Here is a 25,018-nt window from a genome sequence, read left to right as displayed (position 1 = left end):
GCTTACCAATTTTATATCACCTAATTCTCTTAAATTCTCGAGAATATAAGGCTCCGCTCCTCAATCTCTACTCATTGGACAATCCTCTCATTTGAAGAATTAGTTGAGTGAACCTTCGCTGCATTTCCTTTAAGACAAGTCTAATCTTCCTGAGGTAAGGAAAACAAAACTGGACAATATTCCAGGTCTGAGTGCATCGAGACCCCAGATTTGTGTTTTTCAAAACACTATACCGTGGTCAGCGTGGTAACATAGTGGTTAGCACTGTGGCTCCACAGCGCCAGGGTTCCAGGTTCGATTCCCTGCTGGGTCACTCTGTGCGGAGTTTGCACATTCTCCCCAAGTCTGCGTGGGTTTCGTCCGGGTGCTCCGGTTTCCTCCAACAGTCCAAAGATGTGCAGGTTAGGTGGATTGGCCATGCTAAATTGCCCTTAGTGTCCAAAAAGGTTCGGAAAGGTTATTGGGTTAGGGGGATAAGCTTAAGTGGGTCGGTGCAGACTTGATGGGCCGTATGGCCTCCTTCGGCACTGTATGCTCTGTATTCTATTTTTTCTGGTGACCCACTTTTATCAAATGGCCGGCCCTCACAACTCACAATTATGTCAAATGATATATTGAAAAATGTTTATCTTCACAAATAGAAAAGTTACGCATGCTCAATTTGAATATTGTGTGCAAGGTTATGTTTTTTTTCTTTTTTTTATAATTTTAAAGTGCCCAATTCTTTTCTTTTCCAATTCAGGGTCAATTTAGCATGGCCAATCCACCTACCCTGCACATCTTTGGGTTCTGGGGATGAGACCCATGCAAACACAGGGAGAATGTGCAAATTCCACACAAACAGTGACCCAGGGCCGGGATCGAACCTAGGTCCTCAGCACCGTGAGGCAGCAATGCTAACCACTGTCACTGTGCCACCAGATGACACCATCTTAATCATCACCTGAAAGCCATTGAACAAGGGGCTAAATCAGCCAATGGACACAAGAGCCTGTGCACAGACTGCAGATATATTGCTTCCCACCATGGACTTATCGGGTGGAGTTGGGATGATGGCCAGGTTCCCACCAATTGTCCTCCAGCCTGATTCAAAGCTACGCCCCCTGACCCTGCCACCAAACCTACCCACTCTAGTCTTATACAACTGTAACATGACCTGCCGACTCTTGTACTCAATACGCCGTCCGATGAAGGCAAGCATGCAGTATGCCTTCTTGACCACTCTATCAACCTGCGTTGCCACCTTCAGGGTACAATGGACCTGAACTCCCAGATCTCTCTGTACATCAATTTTCCCCAGGACCCTTCCATTGACCATATAGTCCGCTCTTGAATTTGATCTTCCAAAATGCATCACCTCGCATTTGCCTGGATTGAACTCCATCTGCCATTTCTCTGCCCAATTCTCCAATCTATCTATATTTTGTTGTATTCTCTGACAGTCCTCCTCACTATCTGCAACTCCACCAATCTTTGTATCATCTGCAAACTTGCTAATCAGACCACCTATACCTTCCCCCAGGTCATTTATGTAGGTCACAAACAACAGTGGTCCGAGCACAGATCCCTGTGGAACATCACTAGTCACCCTTCTCCATTTTGAGACACTCCCTTCCACCACTACTCTCTGTCTCCTGTTACCCAGCCAGTTCTTTATCCATCTAGCTAGTGCACCCTAAACCCCATACGACTTCACTTTTTCCATCAACCTGCCATGGAAAACCTTATCAAATGCCTTACTAAAGTCCATGTATATGACATCTACAGCCCTTCCCTCATCAATTAACTTTGTCACTTCCTCAAAGAATTCTATTAGGTTTGTAAGGCATGACCTTCCCTGCAGAAAACCATGCTGCCTATCACTGATAAGTATATTTACTTCCATATGTGAATAGATCCTATCCCTCAGTATCTTCTCCAACAGTTTGCCTACCCCTGACGTCAAGATCACAGGTCTATAATTCCCTGGATTATCCCTGCTACCCTTCTTAAACAAAGGGACAACATTAGCAATTCTCCAGTCCTCCGGGACCTCACCCATGCTCAAGGATTCTGTAAAGATATCTGTTAAGGCCCCAGCTATTTCGACCCTCGCTTCCCTCAGTAACCTGGGATAGATCCCATCCAGTCCTGGGGTCTTGTCCACCTTAATGTCTTTTAGAATATCCAAAATTTCCCCCCAAATTTAAGAGGTGCGCTTAAAAAAAGCTCCAACCACCAGGCTCTTTGGCACTAACTCAGGCCTCAGCAGTTAGAACATCCGCATGTTCCACAAATAATGTCCCTATTGAGAATGTGAACCACATGCAATTCAGTCCTGGAATCTACACTTATAACAGGATTCTCTGCCGGCGGTATTCTCCATTCTGCCAGCAGTGCACCTACACCTGTGGTTTTCCTGGCAGTGTGGTCACAATGGGTAATCCCATTGGTACATGGCGGGAACGGAAAATCCCGCTGCCAGTGTCGGGCTTGCTGGGGGATGGCTGCCCATGGTGGCGCAGTGGCCCGATGCTTAGCACTGCTGCCTCACAGCTCCAGGGTCCTGTATTCAATTCCAGCCTTGGGTGACCGTCTGTGTGGAATTTGCGCTTTCTCCGCGTATCTGCGTGGGTTTCCTCCGGGTGCTCCCGTTTTCTCACACAGTCCAAAGATGTGCAGGTCCGGTGGATTGGCCATGTTGAATTGCCCTTGAGTGTCCAAAAGATTTGGTGGAGTTACTGGGTTACAGGGATAGGGTGGAGGCATGGACTTAAGTAGGGTGCTCTTTCCAAGAGCCACCGCAGACTTGATGGGCCGAATGGTCTCCTTCTGCTCTGTAAACTCAATAATTTTACCCATAGTCTTTTATTGCCGACATAGATACATATAGATACATAGAAGATAGGAGCAGGAGGAGGTCTTTTGGCCCTTCGAGTCTGCTCTGCCATTCATCACGATCATGGCTGATCATCGACCTCAACAGCCTATTCCTGCTTTCTCCCCATAGCCTTTGATCCCATTTTCCACAAGTGCTATATCGAGCCGCCTCTTGAATATATTCAAGATTTTAGCATCAACTACTTCCTGTGGTAATGAATTCCACAGGCTCACCACTCTTTGTGAGAAGCAGTGTCTCCTTATGTCTGTCCTAAATGGTTTACCCTGAATCCTCAGGCTGTGACCCCTGGTTCTGGACACACCTGTCATTGGTAACATCTTCCCTGCATCTACTCTGTCTAGTCCTGTTAGAATTTTATAAATCTCTATGAGATCACCCCTCATTCTTCTGAACTCCAGCGAAAACAATCCCAACCTAGTCAATCTCTCTTCATATGACAGCCCCGCCATCCCTGGAATCAGTCTGGTAAACCTTGTCTGCACTCCCTCGAGAGCAAGAACATCCTTCCTCAGAAAAGGAGACCAAACCTGCACACAATACTCCAAGTGTGACCTCACCAAGGCACTGTACAATTGCAGCAACACATCCCTGCTTCTATACTCAAAACCTCTTGCAATGAAGGCCAATATACCATTAACCTTCTTTACCGCCTCCTGTACCTGCATGCTTACCTTCAGCGAATGGTGCACAAGGGACACCCAGGTCCCGCTGCATACTCCCCTCTCCCAATTTACAACCATTCAATTAGTAATCCGCCTTCCTGTTTTTGCTTCCAAAATGAATAACCTCACACTTATCCAAATTATACTGCATCTGCCATTGTTTTGCCCACTCGCCCAACCTGTCCAGATCTTGCTGTAGGATCCCTGCATCCTCGTCACAATTCACCCTCCCACCTAATTTAAAACATTATTTACCATAAATGACATGTGCATCTCTAGTTTGTGACATTATTAGTTACCAAAGGGTTCATCATCCACAACAGGGATTCAACAATTTACTGTGATAATGAGTTAACGTTGAACGTAGTGAAGATAACTGGAGTTGTTAAATTCTGTCTTGGTGAACGAATGTATGGCTGATATCATATTAATCTAAGATATCAAAGATAGATATAAGAAAGTTTCCCTTCAGAAAGGTGGTGAATATCTGTAGTGTGTTCAAAATAGTTTCGACACCAGTACGTCCTCGAGTCAATCAGGAAGCGGGACATGTTAAATTTTAACAATGAATGAGCTAGATTTAGTTAATAACCAAATGTTGTCTGAACATTTACCTAACACAAGTTCAATACAATGGGCTGATTCTTCCGCCCGCCTGCCGCAAGTTCGCCATGGGCGGGATGCGGGAGGGATTCGCTGGTCGGTGGACAGGCGCGGCTGGAGAATCCCGCCCAATGTATGAGAAGAATAAACACAAAATGCTTTATAAGATTCAAGATTTTGGGAAGGCTTCAATGCGATGTTGGCAGAGACTGTCTACCATAAACTGGGAAAAGCCTGTTAATGAGGAAAACAGCAGAGAACAAGTTGGAGAGATTTTTTAAAACTCCATACGATCAGGCCAGTTTATATCTCCAGGAGGCACGAATTGTACTTGCCAAAAATAGGCACGAACCATGAAAGAGGCAAAAGACAATGTAAAACAAGAAAAAGCATTACAAAAATGCAAAAATCAACACAAATCCTGACAAATAAAAAAGATAGAAATGACAGCACGCAATTAGAAAGACAAATAGCATGTTGGCCTTTATTGCAAGTGGTTGGAGTACAAGACTAAGGAAGTCTTGTTACAATTGCACAGATCTTTGTTGAGACCAACATCTGGTGCATGTATGGAATTTTGGTCTCCATATTTAAGGAAGGATATACTTGCATTGGAGACGGTAGAGCAGAGGTTCGCCAAACTGATCCCTGGGGTGGGGGAAACTGAGTAAATTCAGTCTATATTGTCTGGAGTTTAGAGAGATGATTGGTGATCTTGTTGATACATTAAAGATTATGGAATGGTTTGACAGGACAGATTCTGAGATATCACCCCCCTCCCCCGCCCCAGCTGGGGAATCTAGAACACGGAGGAGTTGATCAATTAGGACTCAGATGAGGAGAAAACTTCACTCAAAGGGTTATGAACCTTGTGGAATTCTTTATCCCAGATGGTTATGGATATTTATGATGAGGCAGGAATCAAAGGATATAGAGAATGAGGGGAAGTGGAATAAAAGAACAAGTCAGCCGCGATGGTATTGAATGCAGAGCAGACTCGATGGACCGTGTGGTCTACTCCTGGTCCTATTTCTTATGTTCAAACGACAACAAAAAAAATGCCGAAACCCTGAGTACGAGGTGGAAAAAATAAGTGCGACAAGAAACTTGCCACCGGGATATCAAAATCAACACAAACATTTCTACATTTTCAACAGGAAAATATGGTCAGTATTAATGGGCCACTTGGAAACGGATGACAGTATTATGGGCCACTTGGAAACGGATGACAGTGATATTCAAAAATAAGGAAATGGCAAACTTTTTACCTGATTACTTTGCTTCAGTATTTAGAACGGAGGAAGAAATCAGAGGGCTGTACATCTTCAGGAAAGTAATATTGAATCAGGCACAGGGAGTCATCAAAACTAATGTAACTAAAAATACTGAAGAAAATTAGGACACCCGAGTGTGGCCAAACTCCAAGACAAATAGTTTTCATTGCAGGATTTTAAAGAAAATATAAAAGAACATTGAAAATGCAGGAACTGTAATTATCCAAAGGTTTAAAACTATCCTGAATTGGAAATTAACACACCCCCCTGTGCTATTTAAGAAAGGTGGGAGAGGAAAACCAAAGAAATAAAGACTAGTTTGCCCAATATTTGTTGTCTACTAGAATTTATAATTAGGGTTAGAACAACTGGACACCTGGGCGGCACGGTGGCGCAGTGGTCAGCTGATCAGCGAAAACCAGCATAGGTTTGTTACGGGAGAACTTCAATCACCGGACTATGTTATGGTCTAACTCTGGGATTCGCAAACTAAACTGAACATTTGTGAATTTACTCGAAATCTGTGCGATTCTGCTACTCTCTCGTCTGAAGCTAGTTCTGCCCCCTACTTTCACAAACAGTGTGACTGCATTTGATTTCGAGCCACAATGGGTTTCCTATTCTATATTGCAGGTGATCATGATTTTCAGGACTATGTTAGTGCTGGTGGCATAGGGTTACCATCATCTTCTGAAGGACAATTAATGCTGGCCTAGCCAGCAACGCTGACTATTACTGAGTATTTCTGTCACATGAAATAGCTCCAGCGCTATGGGGCAGCACTTGTTGAACATACTGTGGATGCTGGAAATCAAATGAAAACAGTGAATGTTTAAAAGCTATTGGTAGAAGGAGGAGATCCAGTAATGTTGAGACTGTAGAAGTGGATCTGTACACATCAGAATAATATCAGAAAGTGTACAGCATGGTTACATACACGACAAAGGGCTACATTCTCTGGTCCCCCAGCCATGTGCTTCTCAGTGGTGCGAGTCTACACACCTGCCATTTGTCAATGGGATTTCCCATTAAAGCCACCTCATGTCAGAGGGAAACCCGTGGGCGGGGGTGCGCTGCTGGCGGGAAAAATGAATCTCATCAGCTGGAGAATTCCGGCCAAGAATTTGGCTCTGGGAGATTGGTTTTAATGATCTCAGCTTCAAAACATTGATCAAGGTAATCTTTTTGATATAAATTACAAAATGATACGTGAACTTGGATAGAAAGAGCAAATTTCAATGTTGGTGAATGACACAAAGCTTGGAAATACAGTAAGCAGCAAGGATAGTAGCAATCTTGATAACAATAATAATAATCTGTATTGTCACAAGTAGGCTTATATTAACACTGCAATGAAGTTATTGGGAAAGGTCGCTAGTCGCCACATTCCTGCGCTTGTTCGGCTACACTGAGGGAAAATTCAGAATGTCCAACTTTATTTTGGGATTGTGAGAGGAAACCGGAGCAAACCCATGCAGACACGGGGAGAACGTGCAGTAAGGAGGACAAAGCCAGATGGCTGACATGTGCAGACACATGGCAGATGAAACTTAATACTGGGGGGGGGGGGGGGGGGTGTGTGAAGTGCTGCACTTTGAAAGGCAGGATGAGGACAGGCAGTACAAACTAAAATGATTCCATGTTAAAGAGGTTGCACGAACAGAGAGATCTCGGGACTCACACATGCAAGTCTTTAAAGATGGCAGGACTAGTTGAGAAGACTGTTAAAAAATGCTGCATACCAGATTCTGAGGTCTCTCTCTATATATAGAGGTAGTGGATAAAAAAGCAAGATCCGGCAATTGGACAGCAATTTCTAAACAATCTTGATTGCACTAGGAATTAATCAGGGTCACAGCGTGGCTCACTTACATATTGCAGGACGCTACATATATTCACACCGGGTCTTGCCCTTTGCATGCAGAAGGAGCATGTTCATGTTCTGCACATTTTTCAACTAAACAAAGGTTGGGGGTGGGGGGGCAGCCATTCCCTGGTTCATTCTCCATGGCAATCCCATCGCCAATCAGAGCCGGTCTGCCTGATTTGAATTTGAACAAAGGCTTGTCAGTTAACTGTACCCTGGTGCATTGTCCATGGTAGCACCTCTACTAATCAGGGTCCATTGCCAAGCAAGCAGCAGTCTATTCTCATGCGGAATAAATGGTTGTTCCCTTCACAATTGGTATTCTTGCAAATGACCCTGATGAGTGCAAGATGAAAAGTTTTGACAACATTACAAAAGGAATTCTCCAGCCGTTGGGATTAATTTTCTCACTAGCATTATTGTATTATAAACAGGGGCACGATTCAGTGGTCATGTTATGCTTGAGCGAGAGTGCAACAAAACTGGTAAATAGCAGGAGAGGCTAAAAACGAGAACCGTGCAGGGCTCCAAATGGCCCGCTCCCATAGGTGAAACCTGAATCTCGCCGCAGTGTGGCAAGAAACCAATAATCACCACTTAAGACCAATTTCCCGACAATTAACAGGAGCCACCCCATATCCAACCCTGTGCTCCACCCGCCTCCCCAGCAAGTGGTCACGCGGGCACCGATTAGTGCTCCTTTTTTAAAATGTGAACTTGGCGGATGGGATGCTACGGGAACTTGGGGAGGTGAGTAGCCAACTTCTCTCACCTGCTGCCATTTCCCCCGAGGTGGCACTGGGAGGCCTTACTCTCCAGAACCCTCAGTGGAACAGGACATCCCTCCTGGCCTCAACTGCCTCTAGGAGCCTCCCCTTGGCACTGATTGTATCTGTGCCATGGCTGTGAGCTGTGTGGGGTTTGGCTGAGCAAGTATTGCTCTACCTTGTTAGCAGGGGGCTGGCGAGCACAGTCCCGGAAAATCCTTCCAAACAATTAACACTATATACCATAGTTTTGATTTGCCATGATTTGCAGCATGAAGCCCGTGGAGCCTCCTTAATTGGACCAATTAATGTTGGATTACGGTGCAGTCTCGCCGGGCCGAGCGCTGGGAAGCTTGCACAGTTCCCGCTGGTTACCGCACTTAGAAACTTTTTCACTGAATCACGCCCAAAGTATCAACGACCAGTAATGAAAACCTTTTAATTTTATTAATTGATCAAGGACAATTTTTTTAATGCCAGATATCTCAATTAGGTTCCTTCTGCCAAACCCCTGCCGTACAAACATTACTGCTCGTCCTGGCCAACAATTTATCTGCAATCAACACTTGAAAAAAATCATCATCTGGCCATATCCCATTGTTTTGGGGACATTGCTGTGCTAAAATTGGTTACCACATTTGTCTCCCCTAAAAAAACACTTGCTGCACTTCACAAGTAACTCTTTGGGTTGAAAAGTGCTCTAGTCTAGGGCACACAAAGGACATGATAATGTAATATACAACTACAACCACTCCTCGATATTTTAGTGGCATTTGACTTCACCCAAACCCATCTATCATCAGTGTGTATAACACTTCCGTGTACCCAAACAGGTGCCGGAATGTGGCGACTAGGGGCTTTTGACAGTAATTGCAGGGTTAATGTAAACCTACTTGTGAGAATAAAGATTATTATAACACAAGCAGTACAATACTTTCAACCATTTAACAGCCTTTTATCACTTCTTACAAAGTTGCTGTTCTAAATGGCTACACACAGATACATACACATTGCAACAGGCCATTCAACCACCCAGTTTTGGCTGGACAAAGGGGCAAAGTAAGAACCAGCCACCAAAGGAATGAATGCGGAAAAGAGCGAAGGACTTGCATTGACACAGCACCTATCATGACCTCATAAGTCCCAAACTGCATTACAGTCGATGAAGTACTGCACAAGTGAAATCAACTATTTGAATTTTTAAAAATGCAACAGCCAATTTGCATTCAGCAAGATCCCATAAACATTAATGGGAGAAATCTACACGCTGAACGTTGGTGAAAGTTACAGTATAGCACTCTCTCAGTCGGTCAGTGAATAACGCAGTCCTAGAATATGTCATTCCGCAGACACCCATTTTACATCCCAGGGTTTCAACCCATGGTGTTTGCTTTCTGGAACGGGTGGGGAAAGGGAAGTGATGGTATTGGCCAAAAATATGGTGAATGGAGTAGGTTTGGACACTGAAAGATGACATAATATATAGCACAGTGACAAAGTTCAGGCTAAAAATTCCAGTGAGCAAGAGTGTCATGGTTGACAGCAATAGAGGAGTGAAATGGAGCAATAGATTGGAATTAAAACAGTCGACACACAACCTGGACATAGACACCGAGGTATGGAGGGAAAAAATAGTCTTTTCCATTGTTTGAGAGCTCTAATCACTTTCACAGTTCCAATAACACTCAATTGGGTGACAAGAGGGTGTGAAGTTTACACAATAACCTCGTTGAACGTAGAATATTACATGACAATGAGCAGATTAGATCAGAGGTTGAATTCCAACATCGGGATATTTCCAAAGACAAGTTTTCAATAGCATGTATTGGCTCACAAATTCAGGTGTGTTCGCTTTACTTAAATGGTTTCCAAAAAAAATAACTCTTACCAAATATCTTACTAGTATTTAATTAGCTTCAGAAACCGAAACGTGAGAGTAACACTCAAATATGAAAATTAAATGAAAATTGCTTATTGTCACGAGTAGGTTTCAATGAAGTTACTGTGAAAAGCCCCTAGTCGCCAGATTCCGGCGCCTGTCTGGGGAGGCTGGTACAGGAATTGAACCGTGCTGCTGGCCTGCTTTAAAAGCCAGCGATTTAGCCTGGTGACCTAAACCAGCCCCTAATAGTTGTTGTATTGGCTGAAAAATAACAACTTACGCTTTTTAAAAACATACAAAAGCACTTCACAGGGGCAAATCAGACAAATCGCACTGACTAATAGCTTTCTGTTTTAATTTTTTAATCTGCTAATGCGTCACCCAGTCAGTTTCATCAGCAAAATGTTTTATGTATATAGGAATAAGAATGGACCCATAACGATGGAGTCTTCCACCAGAAGCGGTGGCAAAGAGGAAGTCACGACCGAGACACGTACACTGACCCCGTCTGTACGTCTGTGACTTGGACGCAAAATCATGAAGGAGAGATTCCTCCATTTGTAGCTGCCAGCAAGCAAGCAACAGGACTGTGTGAAGAACTGAAGATGGGTCATTTTGGAAGAAGGAAGAGAGAGACAGAGGCACAAACAGGCCAGGATCTCACAACTGGATCTGCTGGAGAGAGCTGTACTGGAGAATCCAGGGAAGGAGAAAGCAGCGCTGGTGTGACCTGTATGCAGAGCTCGGGGGCTTCTGGTGAACACCCAATAAAGAAAAACCGAAGTTGGGTGCAAAGCAATCTACAAATATTTTATTGAGGTGTAGCTTTCTAAATTGTGCCAATGTAAATCGGGATGCGAAGCCCATGTGTGTTTAATGCAGGGAGGTACTGGTAAATGAAAGTTTAAAACCCTCAAAACTTCAAAAGCATGACGAATTTGTGGACAACCCTCTTAATTTTTTTCACAAATCGTCAGTTGAAGCCCTTCGTAGAAGTGTAATATTGAATGACAAAGAAAGTGAGATTGTGAGGATCAAGCAGGCTCACCTGTTGCATTAAAGGGAAGAAATAATGGTTGGCCAGGAAGGTTGGTTGGCCTGGTCTGCGAAAGTCAACCGACATTGGTCTCGAAGGTTAGACAGTTGGCAAAAGTGGGTCCCACAAAAAAGTTTGAAAAACGCTGATCTACAAGATGCAATACAGAAACTCACTAAGGTTCCTTAGGCAACACCTTCCAAACCCATGACATCTGCCATCTAGAAGGACAGGAGCTGTAGATGCCTGGGAACACCACCACCTCCAGGTTCCCCTCCAAGTTACTCACCACCCTGGCTTGAAATGTGTCACCATTCCTTCACTGTCGCTGTGTCAAAATCCTGGAACCCCCTTCGTAACAGCACTTTGGGTTTACCTACAGCACATTGGCTGCAGTAGTTCAAGAAGGCACTCACTACCATCTTAAACATTTTCAGCATGGGAGGCCATTCAGCCCATCATTTCCGTACCAGTCAACAATTATCTGACTACACTGATCCCAGTTTCCAGCGCTTGGCCCATAGCCCTGAAGGATACGGCAGCGCAAGTGACTATTTAAATGCTTCTTAAATGGTATGAGAGTTTCTGATACAATCACCTTTTCAGGCAGACTTCCACTACCTTCTGGTGAAAAGGTCTCTCCTCAACTTTCCTCTGAGCTTCTTAGCTGACTGTAAATCAATGCCCTCTGATTATTGGCCCCTTTACTGATGGAAAAAGTGCCTTACGATCCGCCTGTTTATAATAATAATCTTTATTGTCACAAGTGGACTTATATTAACTCTGCAATGAAGTGACTGTGAAAAGCCCCTAGTCCCTGCTCAGGTACAGAGGGAGAATTCAGAATGTCCAATTCACCTTTCGGGACTTGTGGGAGGAAACCTATGCAGACACAGGGAGAATGTGCAGACTCCACACAGACAGTGACCTAAGCCGGGAATCGAACCTGGGACCCTGGATCTGTGAAGCGACAGTGCTAACCACTGTGCAACCGTGCTGCCTGTTATGCCCCTCATAATCTTATACACTTCTGTCAGGTCCTCTCTCAACCTTCGCTGCTCCAAGGAAAACAGCCCCAAGCTATCTTTCGTGATAGCTCAGATCGCCCCTGCCCATGCAGCATCCTGATAAATATCTTCTGCACCCTTTCCGGTGCAATCATACCCTTCCTATAGTGTGGCAACACAAACTGCATGGAGTACTCCAGTTGTGGCCTAACAAGCATTTTGTACAGTTCCAGCACGGCCTCCCTGCTCTTGTATTTTATGCCTCGGCTAATAAAAGTAGGTATCCCATATGCCTTCTTAGCCACCTTGTCTAACTGCCCTGCCACCTTCAGAGTTATCCAAGATCCCTCTGATCTTCAGTACAATAGGCCAGAAGGTGAAATAACTGAGTGTGGGTGAACTAGATAATAGAGCCAGTAAGGCTCAGAGGAAGAGCTGACATTGCAAAACACAGCGGGACAGGTGGTCTGAAGTGCATTTGTTTCAATATGCGATGTATAACAGGTGAGGCATGGGAACTTAAAGCTTGGATTAGTACTTGGATATATGATGTTGCCATTACAGAGACTTGTTCGAGGGAGGAATTGGATTGGCAGCTAAACGTTCCAGGATTTAGATGTTTCAGGTGGGATACAAGTGGATGTAAAAGGCGTGGTGGAGTTGCACGACTGATTAAGGAGAATATCATAGCTGTACTGTGGGAGGACACCTCAGAGGGCTCATACAACGAGGCAACATGGTCAGGAATAGGAAGGGTCCAGTCACAATGTTAGGAGTTCACTATAGGCCAGTGGGAGATAAAGGAGCAGATGTAGGCATATTTTGGAAAGGTGTAAAAGCAAAGGATTGTTGTAGTGGGGGATTTTAACTTCCCCTATATTGACTGGGACTCACTTAGTGCTTGGAGCTTGGATGGGGCAGTTTGTCAGGAACATCCAGGAAGGCTTCTTGAAACAAAATGTAGATAGTCCAACAAGGGAAGGGGACGTGCTGGATCTTGTATTAGGTAATGAGCTTGGCCAGGTGGCTGAAGTTTCAGTAGGGGAGCTTTTCGGGAGCATTGACCATAATTCACTAAGGTTTAAGGTACTGTTGGAGAAAGATGTCTTGGGTGAAGGTGCTATATTGGCGGAAGGCTAATTATAACAATATTTGGCCAGAACTGAAGAACCTAAGTTGGGCAGATGCTTGAGGGTAAATCAACATCTGGCATCTGGGAGGCTTTCATATATCAGTTGGTAGGAGTTCAGGACCAGCATGTTCCTGTGAGAAAGAAGGATAAGTATGGCAAGTTTCGGGAACCTTGGATAACAAGGCATATTGTGAGCCTTTGTACTTCCTAGCAACCTACCATTCATTTGGTATTCTCTTGACTTGTTAGTCCTCCCAAAATGTATCACCTCACACTTTTCAGGGTTAAATGCCATTTGCCACTGTTCTGCTCCTGTTCATTATCAGACCCCCTACATTTAAGTCCAAATCATTAGTGTGCACTACAATTAGCAAGGGCTCTGCACCGACCCTGCAGAACCCCATCGGAAACAGACTTCCAGTCACAGAAACATCCCTCTACCATCACACTCTGCTTCCTGCCTCTCAGTGAATGTTGGATCTAATGTGCCACTCTGACTTGGATCCCATGGCCTCTTACTTTCCTGACTAATCTGTAATGAGGGACCTTATCAAAAGCCTTGCTGAAGTCCACATAGACCACATCAAATGCAGTATCCTCATCAACATTCCCGGTTATCTCCCCAAAAGCTGTGATTAAATTCATCAAACATGGCTGTTCTGATCGCACAGTGGTGCAGCAGTTAGCACTGCTGCCTCATGGCGTCAAGGACCTGGGTGACTGTCCGTCTGGAGTTTGCACATTCTCTCCCTATCTACGTGGGTCTCACCCCCACAACCCAAAGATGTGCATGGTAGGTGGATTGACACGCTAAATTGTTCCTTTATAGGTTCTTGGGGTGAGACCCAAGCAGACATGGCAAGAATGTGCAAACTCCACATAGACTGTGACCCGGGGCCGGGATCGAACCTGGGTCCTCAGTGGCAGCAGTGCTAACCACTGCACCGTCCCTGGAATGTTGCCATTCCTGAGGCAGCCCCTAAAATTCACATCATTTTCAAAAGTTTTTTATAAATTTAGAGTACGCAATCATTTTTGTTTTCCAATTAAGGGGCAATTTAACGTGGCCAATCCACCTAACCTGCACATCTTTTGGGTTGTGAGGGTGAAACCCACGCAGACACAGGGAAAATGTGCAAACTCGACACGGACAGTGACACAGGGCCAGGATTCGAACCCGGGTTCTCAGCGACGTCATCCCAGTGCTAACCACTGCGCCACGTGACGCCCTCATTAAATCTACCAGACAAATTGAGTTCAGGAAAATTGATATTAATGATCTTAGGGCAAGGAATTCTCCCAGTGTCCCAGCCAACATTCCTCCTATAATTAACAGCACCCAAAACTGATTAACCTGTCTTTCACCTCATTGCTGGATGTAAAATGCAATCACCTGCACTCAAAGTGTTGTTCACTGGACGTGAAATATTTTTGGGATGTTTCTGCAAAATGTTATTTAATTGCAAGGTTTCCTGTCCTTTTAATGGATTTTGCCGGTACTGTTTTTAATCAGCCACATGCATTAACAAGCTCATAGCTGCAAACACGCGCATACTCTCTCTCACACAAACTGTCTCACACACACTCTCTCTCACACACACACTTTCTCAAACCCACACTCTCTCTCAGACATCCACTCCGACTTATGCGCACACTCTCTCACAGTTTTTTACACACCCAGTCTCACACACACTCTCATACACACATACTTTCACACATCCACTCTGTCGCACACGCACTCTTTTACACATACATATAATTTCATGTACTGGAGTTTTCAACCTACAGCCCTGATTCCTGATGAAGCTGGGCATTCTCTTAAGGGTAGGCAGTTGGTGCAAGGATTTTGAATTCACTAGCCTATCTTGTTGCAAAATTCGGATTTAAAAAGGGCTATTTTTAATGCTCATTTCTGGATAAATCCTCAATGGAACAACTTGAGAAATGTAAAAGCCAATTGGAGCAGAAATTGATTATTAGCGGTCCTGGGGGCTCCATGGTCCACACCTACATAACCCAGAAAAACAAAAGGATACCTATGGCCCTGCTCTTGGGTGTGTTGACCTGTTAACCACTCCACAATCCAACAATAGTTTTGTGATGTTAATCTGGAGATCAGAGTGATGACCTGGAGGATGCAATGCAATCTGCAACCAGGTATGTAAAAACACTTGGGAGTTTCCATTACCTGCAGTTAGGTGAAAAGTTTAAACACTGCAGGCCATTGATTGCTGTCTACATTGGCTGAATATAACTGAGGGACAGTGTATGCAAAGGGAGATCCGAGTGAAACCCAAATTATAGCTTCCAGTCTCCAATTGCAGTGTTCAAGTGTGATCAAGCCAACCCGACAATAAACACAAGGAATAGGAAGTATACAACCAGCAACATTATACAAATCACTACACGCCAACTAGTACTAGAATCCCTACAGTGCAGAAGGAGGCCACTTGGCCCTTCGAGTCTGCACCAACCCTTCGACAGAACACCCTACCCAAGCCCACTCCCCCACCCTATCCCCGTAACCCTACCCAACTTTCATACACTTCACAGTGCAGAAGGAGGCTACTCAGCCCATCAAGTCTGCACCGGCTCATAGAAAGAGCATTTTACTTAAGCCCACTAAGGGGCAATTAAGAATAGCCAATCCAACTACCTGCACATCTTTGGAATGTGGGTGGAAACCGGAGCACCCAGAGGAAACCCATGCAGACACGGGGAGAAAGTACAAACTGCACGCAGTCACCCGAGTCCAGAATTGAACACGGGTTCCTTGAGCTGTGAGGCAGCAGTGCTAACCACTGCGAATGCGTCACCCTTGAAGGGTCATTAGTTTAAGATCTCTGCGTATTCCCCATGCTTGGCGGCATGGTATTACTGCTTGTATTATCAGTAAGAGTGTATGGCAAGATGCCTGCAAAGGGTTCGAGAGAGATTGACATCATTGGGAATGAGAGACTGCAGGGGCTATCGTGGTTCAAGAGGGCATCTTACCATCACTTTCCCAAAGGTCACTGTGTTTACAATAAATGTCAGCCTTGATCATGTCACCCACATCAGAATAATGATTTTAGACGATGCAGTGTGAAGACATTACTGAAGTTTTTTGGAATGTAAATAATTACCTTCCGCACAACTATTAAAAATGGATTAAAACTGCTATTTGAGATAACCATGGGCAATCTGATTATAGAGGATGGGGAACAATAGGCGGACTCTCTCCACACATTCAATTTTCTTCATCCATTCCCCCACCCCTTCCAGGCCAGAGACGGATATAGCCCTACTCCCACAGCTGAAAACTGGCTTCCTCACCAAATTTTTAACCCATTCATGCTGGCTGCTCAACTGGGTAAGGCATCACACCCAAAGTCCACCTGCTCGTGGGACTCACTGAATGGTGGGAGAACCCTCCAAAGTGCAGAGTTCTGGGATCAATCGCGCCTTCAATTCAAAATTAAAACTGAAATGCAACTTAAACATTACATAAATGGCAGAGTCCCGTTGTCAGTAAAGGTGCAGAGGGAAGCCATCCCAGACAATACCTCTCCTGTTCTCTATCTGGAAGATGCTGCAAAGCTGTAGCACATAGATCCCGACAAAATAGGAGCTGAGGTGGTATCTGACTGCAAAGACCAAGCAAATGATCGCAGCTCAGTCTGAATAAAATCCCAGCGATTTTTCATTCAGAGCACACAGCCAGATTAGAGAGCTGAGACTGAGGTGTGTCATGTAGGAGCTGTGAACCCAGAGCCTGGAGAGGAGAGAGCCACTTCAGAATGGAAGGCAGTCACTGGAGTCCGTGTCAATATGAATCTTGCTCCCGTTCTCATTAAACTGGAGTATCAATGAATCTGGTTTTAAACTCTGACCTTGGCCACAGGCCGAGTTCAACACATTCCCACCCCTAACTACCAATGATTCTTCGGGCATTGTTCAAAAGTCCACGAGAATTAAAGCGAACGATTTATTCAGTCCGCAGAATTTCGACATGAACCAGAGAACCAATTCAGCACAGACAGAATCTCAGAGACAGGCCTGCATTCCTGCCCCTCTGGTAAGTCAGTGGCAAAGGACAAGTTGCATCTCTCCTTGAACATATTCCTGGCGATTTCATCACTTTCACCTACCTGCCCCACTCTCCCGTCATTGATCAGTGTCCACACCCATCACCTTGATCAACAACAAATAGGAGCGTGAATAGACCTGATTGACAGTGAACAATCCTAGGGTCTCCTAACTTCATTGCGATTTATTTAACTTTAAAAAAGCCTTTAATCCCCCCCCCCCCCCCTCATTTTTCCCTCTTGTGTTTTACTTGCTATCGGGCCCTGGACATTAATCTCCTCAGTTCTGGAGATATCAGGGCCATCCTGGAGAGTTAGCAACCTGTTTCATCCTTAATGTGAGTGTGAAGGTGGAGGAGGAACCACAGTTCATACTAAAATTGCACAGTTAGTTACGCATAGATACAGTTACATTTCACAAACAAATTATAAATTTAGCGTTCAAGCAGCATCTAACAGGCCAAACATACCTCCCCAACCCAGGGTCCAGACCCATCATCTCCCCAACCCAGGGTCGAGACCCATCATCTCCCCAACCCAGGGTCCAGACCCATCACCTCCCCAACCCAGAGTCCAGACCCATCACCTCCCCAACCCAGGGTCCAGACCCATCACCTCCCCAACCCAGAGTCCATACCCATCATCTCCCCAACCCAGGGTCCAGACCCATCATCTCCCCAACCCAGGGTCCAGACCCATCACCTCCCCAACCCAGAGTCCAGACCCATCATCTCCCAAACCGAGAGTCCAGAACCATCACCTCCCAACCCAGACTCCAGAACCATCACCTCCCCAACCCAGAGTCCAGAACCATCACCTCCCCAACCCAGATTCCAGAACCATCACCTCCCCAACCCAGAGTCCAGAACCATCACCTCCCAACCCAGAGTCCAGACCCATCATCTCCCAAACCGAGAGTCCAGACCCATCACCTCCCAACCCAGAGTCCAGACCCATCATCTCCCAAACCGAGAGTCCAGAACCATCACCTCCCAACCCAGAGTCCAGAACCATCATCTCCCCAACCCAGAGTCCAGAACCATCACCTACCCAACCCAGAGTCCAGAACCATCACCTCCCCAACACAGAGTCCAGAACCATCACCTCCCCAACCCAGAGTCCAGAACCATCACCTCCCCAACCCAGATTCCAGAACCATCACCTCCCAACCCAGAGTCCAAAACCATCACCTCCCCAACCCAGTGTCCAGAACCATTACCTCCCCAACCCAGAGTCCAGAACCATGAGCTCCCAAAACCCACAGTCCCGAACCATCACCTCCCCAACCCAGAGTCCAGAACCATCACCTCCCCAACCCAGAGTCCAGAACCATCAGCTCCCAAAACCCAGAGTCCAGAACCATCACTTCCCCAACCCAGACTCCAGAACCATCACCTCCCCAACCCAGAGTCCAGAACCATCACTTCCCCAACCCAGACTCCAGAACCATCACCTCCCCAACCCAGAGTCCAGAACCATCACTTCCCCAACCCAGACTCCAGAACCATCACCTCCCCCAACCCAGAGTCCAGAACCATCACTTCCCCAACCCAGACTCCAGAACCATCACCTCCCCAACCCAGAGTCCAGAACCATCACTTCCCCAACACAGACTCCAGAACCATCACCTCCCCCAACCCAGTGTCCAGAATCATCACCTCCCCAACCCAGAGTCCAGAACCATCACCTCCCCAACCCAGAGTCCAGAACCATCACTTCCCCAACCCAGACTCCAGAACCATCACCTCCCCTACCCAGAGTCTAAGCCATTAGTTAAATGTGAGTAAGGCCTTTCGGCCCATCTGCTTTCACCCTTCCCGGAGTAACCGCAACTCTGACATCTCGGCAGACAAATCAGTTAAAAGCCAAGAGATAATCTTTTCCACCAATAACAATGAAAAATGTGGGATGTGGGGGGAGGCAGTCACGCTGGAACTGGATTTGATCATGGATTCCTGCTCCTCTGCCTTTCTCTCTCTCCCCTCCTTCAGTGCGGCTGTTGAATGTTGGGGGCTCGGTTGGAGCTGGCAGTTGGGCAGGATATCGAGTTGAACAGATATTGGGACAGCAGCGCTCCTGAAACTATCGTGTGGTTTGGTGAAATGAGCAGGATTTGCCGAACATACTGGACAGGAGTCTGTGTGAAGCAGCCACTTCCCTGATTGATTCGCTGTCAGTCTGAAGGGTAGAGAGAGGACACTCTGATCGTCTGTCCCGGAATCCCCCAGCTAGATTGGAGACACAACTTGTTGGAAAGGGCAGCCAGGGTTAAACTCAAATCCAAACGGGAGTTTCTCATTAACACCCGCTGTTCGAGAACGGGGGAGGGGGTTCCAGAGGCACTCGGTGTCCTGGGGGTGAGGCGGGTGTTTGCAATGAATTGAGCACAGGCTGATCCTTCTTACCTTTCTTTATAACTCCGTGGTCCTGAATGAGCAGACTGGGCTCCTGGGCGTGCTGCAAGAAAAGACGAAACCCGGATTTTAGTGACTGACTCCACATCTATCTGACAAGACAAAACTTGTCCAATTCTCCTGCAAACCGCTGGCTCCACTAGACCCAGGGCGCGGGCCGAAGGGGACATGACAGTCTGCACACACGGGAGGCCATTCGGCACCTCGTACCTGTGCTGGCTATCTGAGCATAAACCAATTGAAAACACTGCCGAATTTGAAAACAAAAACTTCAAAACTATCAGAATGAAGGTGAGAAAGATGATTTTTAACATAGAAAAATTAAACTATTAACTCGACGTGATAAATATATCCAAACTAATATTTAAATCCTTTAGGGAAACGAAAGTATCCCTTAAATACTCATGTGGGATTTTGTTTAATATGAGGCTGGTACGGAAATGAAAGGGGCCGTTTAGAGCTAATGATTTGAATTAATTTCTATAAATGTATCTGTTTAAAATAATAGTTACTGTTTAAGTGAATGAATCATTCTCTCCCGGGCTGGTCTGTTTGTCATTCACACTGAGCGGGATTCATTTCCCGGTGTCGTCCCAAAGTTCCTAATTGTGTGTTTGAGATATTTGAGGGAATGTGTCGGGACCTCTCGCCGCCCCCCCCCCCCCCCCCCCCACACACTTTCTCGGAAGAAGCTCTTTGTTCACAACTGGCTCATCGGCCTCCGCTGCCTTTTGCCGATTCCCCGGCACATCGTCAGGAAGCACCCAACAACTTAAACCCCCCCCCGCACCACCGAAAAAAAACCCCTCCTCATTCTGGGAATTATAATTTTAAAAGCTGAAACATCATTAGCAGAGATCTGCAATGGTTTAAACACAGATTCAGCTCCTGAGAAATCTCTGAGATGTTTGAAGTCACTCGTTTCACAAGTGTGAACAATAACTGGTCGAGCTCTCCGGAGAATAAGGGCCGGACTGTTGTTGTGTACAGTCGATTAATAAACATCAACCTTTCAATGCCTTTCTAGGATTTGATCGACAGAAATTGCCCAGTTTAAAAGAATATACTTTTTAAGCACCGCTTGCTATCTACTTGTCCAAGGGCTCTGTTAACTATCTGGACTCTGGGTTGGCTTGACAGGATACAGGACAGAAGCACATCAGGTCCTGTAAAGAGGAGGCAAGCAGTTTGGAGGGTTTGGCACTGTTAAATCTGCCCCCCGTGACACCTGAGCCGTTCTATAACTGGTCAATTGCAATAATGTAATTGTAATAATAATTGCAATAATGGTCAGTTGTAATAATGCATTTCAGGTTTTATAAAGATGCAACATTATTATTCGCATCCAACATTTAAAACGGGACTGGGTCATGGCGAATCCTTCCTCCCTGTCAGTCTACAGTCCCAGCCTGAAATCCCCGGCTCTTCACAATACTTGCGTAAATTCAGGCAGTGCAAAATTAAATCATTAGAAGTTAATTTGCAGTGATTTATGTTGGGAGTAATTAGAAATCCATTATTCAGTTGCTCTTTTCGCATACTTATTTTAAAAAAGGTCGTTAGTCAAGTATTTATCAAAAGGATGAAGAGTATTGGGAATAACTGTACCTCCTCCATTGCGTGCACCACATCGTGCATGTTCAGGTTTTCTGCCAAGGCAGTTTCCATGTGGTGAGTGCCGGGGATGAGGATCTCTGGGCGCCGGATTTCCCTCCTGGGCTCCAGGGTTGAGAGCTGAGCCGCCAGGCCGCTTCGCTGCTGCTGAGACAGGCCGACCCCCTGGTTCTGGCGAGTCTGCCAGCCTGAGTGCTGCTGCTGGTGGTGGTGCTGGTGGAGGACATTGAGGGAGTAAGGGTCGCCCAAGTGGGAGTAATGGTCCGAGGACTGGGTGTAGGCGAGGGGCTGATACGGAGGGGGGAAGTAGGGCGGCTGGAAGTCGGAGCTCGGGGTGTGAGACAGAGGAGGTGCCGCCGAATACAGGTGCTGGGTAACCGCCCCCAGCTGGGGCAGTCTCGGAGTCCCATTGCTGCTACCATCGTGTCGGTCCTGGGGAGAAATGGAAAGATTTTCACTCTGGTTAGTGAGGATCTGCATTGTGAAGATGTTAAACAGACAATGTTTTGTTATCATCACATCATTCCGACTCCAATAAATAAAACAAGCGACAACTTTATCTGGAAATAAAACAATCTCAGTTCAGCCAGGACTATTTTGTTCACGACATTCCTCTTGTCTTTGTTTTAATTTGAAAACGTGAATATTCTCACTTTAATTCCTCATGGTCCCTGAGCAAATTGATTGTACTGAAATATAAGAGTGGGAGTCCTGGGTAAAGGGGGGTTCAATATTGTGATGTGGAGCGGATTCTGACAAATCCCAATCTTCATTTCCTTCTTCTGAACAAACAAAACACCCAACTTCTGTGGGCGCGAACTCCAACCCGCCAGAGGAAACCAATCCCTTCCAGGCACTCTGTCAGATAACTTCATGTTTTCATATATCTCCTGGCAGCTCGCGAATGGATTTAAAAAAATAATAATACTGCAAGTCTTCCAATAATAATACTGCAAGTCTATCATTGCCTCCCCAATACTTCCCTGGGAAAGAAATCCCAGGGCTGAGAGTGTATTAGCCCGAAATGAATTTCAATCGAATCTGTTTCTCAATGGTCACTTCCACACAAGTCTGGATCAGGAGTGAGAGAATTCTTTATTTCTTGTATATTTTTATACTCGGTTTGTACCAGAATAACACCGCCAGACAGCAACTTTCAAACCAAATATTAAATCCACCAACAATAATGAAACATCTGAGGTGTAATTTTCTCTCCCGTGTAGGAGCCACATTGCGGTAGCTGCTGAAAGATTCTGTTCACATTCCTCCATCTAGATCTCATGTAGATCACTAAGAGAGCGACTCTCTATTCCAACACTGAGCACAAACAGGGGCTGGGACTCAAACTAGGTGGTAACCCGTGGTCCCTTTCCGCAGAGCGAATGAATGTGGTTTCGAGGGGATAATGAGAGTTAGCAAGACAGTGAATACTTTGTAAAGAGGAGCCCATCGGTCAGATTGCTGCGGGAATGTTGAGAAAGAGGCTGGGCACGATGGGACACGCCGGGGTTTAGAAATTCACATTCATACGTGTTTACACTGACAGTTAAAAGAGGGATTAAAGCTGGTAAGCTCACTACTAACCGCTCTCTGTTCGAAATAGACATGAACCCGGACAGAAGGCGAAATCAAGCTGTAAGCAACACTGTCCGGGGTCTGTTCTCCAAATTAACGTGAGAATTCGGCCAGGAAGCACCTCCGGCCTCTCTCTCCTCAAGCTAACACATGAAGGTTGGACGGGAGGAAAGAAGTGAGCTGGAGAGGGGAGGGGGCGGTCAGGAGTCCCTGAAAGGAGGGGGTTGTCGGTGGCTGAACACCTCCCCTTGCCTGCTACACTGCCCCGCGTTCCCGGAATCACTGGAAGGAGGGGGTTGTCGGTGGCTGGACACCTCCCCTTGCCTGCTACACTGCCCCGCGTTCCCGGAATCACTCGAGCTCTCACTTTTCTCTGATCTGTCCTGAAGTGAGGAACCAGTTAAACGGGATTCTCAACTCGCAACCCCTGTCACCGGGCTGCTTTCTGTAACTCCCTAACCTCGAGGCTGTTTTACTAATGTGACCGAGCGGCCGGCAAACAGCGTCGAAAACTTCATTTAAAAATACCAATTTGGTAGATATCTCCTTAAATGAAGAGAATAAAAACAATCTTCAAGCATTGAGTTGAAATCGCGCAGTCTGTTGGAAGAAAAGTTGTAACTAAAGAATAGTGTGCTCCGGATGTCACATTAAAAAGGTGTGACCCTCAAAGGTAAAGTTCAGGGACTTGGAGTGAACGGGAGGGGATGAATGAGAAAGAGGAGGATGAGTAGAAAAATGAGGGTAGTTATTTAACTGGGGGTTTAACCAGACACAACCTCTCGAACACATTTCAAACATTGTTAACTCAGAAGCCCATTTGCTACATTGGGAAATAGGGAGGAACAATTTCAGATCTCCTCAAGTTAAAAGCATTGACCCCCCAATGCCGGGGTCTCACCAGTTCGAAACACATTCTCACCTCGCAATCCTCTTCATATTTCACATTGTCGGCTAATTTCCACAACATCTTGTGCCCCCGCGGTGAAGCCGACTCCAGTCGAGCCCGGCGAGTCTCACAATCCAAGCGGAGCACAAGTGTCCAATGATGTGACAACCTCCTCCTGTCTCTGGGCTCCCCGGAATGGGGCAATGTTGCTCGGCTCTGTTGCTGCCAATGAGGATGGAGCTCCCCAAGGGAGGAAGCCCCGCCCACTGGAGGGAAGGGGCCTCGCTGTCTGACGTCACACGAACGCTGGCCCTGGCAATCGAAGCTTTGACCAATCACGAGCCTCGCAGGGTGAGGAGGTGAGCCTATCAGTTTTGAAGGAGGGGCCTGGGGCAGATGATTCAGTGTGGCAGTCAGGAGGCGCTGTCTCAATTCTCCTGAACTCCCCCCCCCCCCCCCCCCAGTCCAGCCCCGTGCCACTCAACACAAGCATCATTCTGAATCAGTGGCATATCTCCCTCATTACACCCCTCTGGCGGGAGAACCATCAGACCCAAGTCAGCCTCAGCCAGCATTCTCCCAGGCTGGCTGGAGAGAGCGGGACCCCCAGCTCCCTGCTTCACCCTCGCAGTCACAAACCTCCACCTCGAAACCCAGGTACTATTCCTCGATTGACAAACAAGTCACCCAGATTATCTCTCTCTCCGCAGATGCTGTCCCAGATTGTCCAGCAATTTCTGTTTTTCCTTCAGGATTGCAGCCATCACGCTATTCCTCGCTGATGCGAGTTCGAGTTCTTCATTAGTATTTTTTCTCCCCCTTTTGTGTCAAAAACTCGACACGTTCACAGGAGGATCTTGTCAGCGGTCGGCGGCTCTGACCTCCTCGCGGTTTGAGGAACAGTTGGTGTGTGTCGATTTGGGTGCAATGTATTCGCGCCACTGGATAAACTGGGAAGAATCCACTCACAATAAAGTAAGCGTGACATTCATATTTAAAAAAGAGAACTGCAGAATCGCTGCCTGAAACTATCAGGGGAGGCGGTGAGATACCAGAGAGAGCTTTTCCCGAGTTCCACTCTTTATCCAGAGGGTCGGCCACATACTGCGAAAGATTCACAGCGGCTTCTCAGTGTTTCTTCGGGGTTTCCTTAAAAGGGGAGGGAACAGAAGGCGGGAGATTCCCCTCGCAACTGAGGATAGAAATTGGAATGGGCCCCAGGTAGGAATCAGATTACAACCCCGCTCCTCCAGCAATAGGATTGACCACAGACTGCAGTCTCTCTCCCTCTCTCTTGTGCTGCTAGCTTTGCCCATTTCAGGAGTGTGAGTGGTTTGATACATACTCC

At 46.2% G+C, this 25,018-nt stretch overlaps 1 protein-coding gene across 1 annotated transcript in view; it reads right to left on the bottom strand.

Moving 5' to 3' along the window:
• Positions 1-24,063, bottom strand: part of tfap2c (transcription factor AP-2 gamma (activating enhancer binding protein 2 gamma)) — a 95,535-nt gene extending 71,472 nt beyond the window's left edge. The window contains exons 1-3 of the mRNA XM_038802917.1: positions 23,704-24,063; positions 21,201-21,638; positions 19,584-19,635 (exon numbers count right to left, since the gene is read on the bottom strand). Of these exons, the coding sequence (XP_038658845.1) occupies positions 19,584-19,635; positions 21,201-21,638; positions 23,704-23,751 (538 nt within the window). The 5' untranslated portion in view covers positions 23,752-24,063. The remainder of the gene's footprint in view (positions 1-19,583; positions 19,636-21,200; positions 21,639-23,703) is intronic.
• Positions 24,064-25,018: the final 955 nt, after the last annotated feature.

This window comes from Scyliorhinus canicula, chromosome 7, assembly GCF_902713615.1.
Source record: "Scyliorhinus canicula chromosome 7, sScyCan1.1, whole genome shotgun sequence".
NCBI classification, from domain to species: Eukaryota; Metazoa; Chordata; class Chondrichthyes; order Carcharhiniformes; family Scyliorhinidae; genus Scyliorhinus; species Scyliorhinus canicula.
This window is presented reverse-complemented; position numbering and strand designations above follow the sequence as displayed.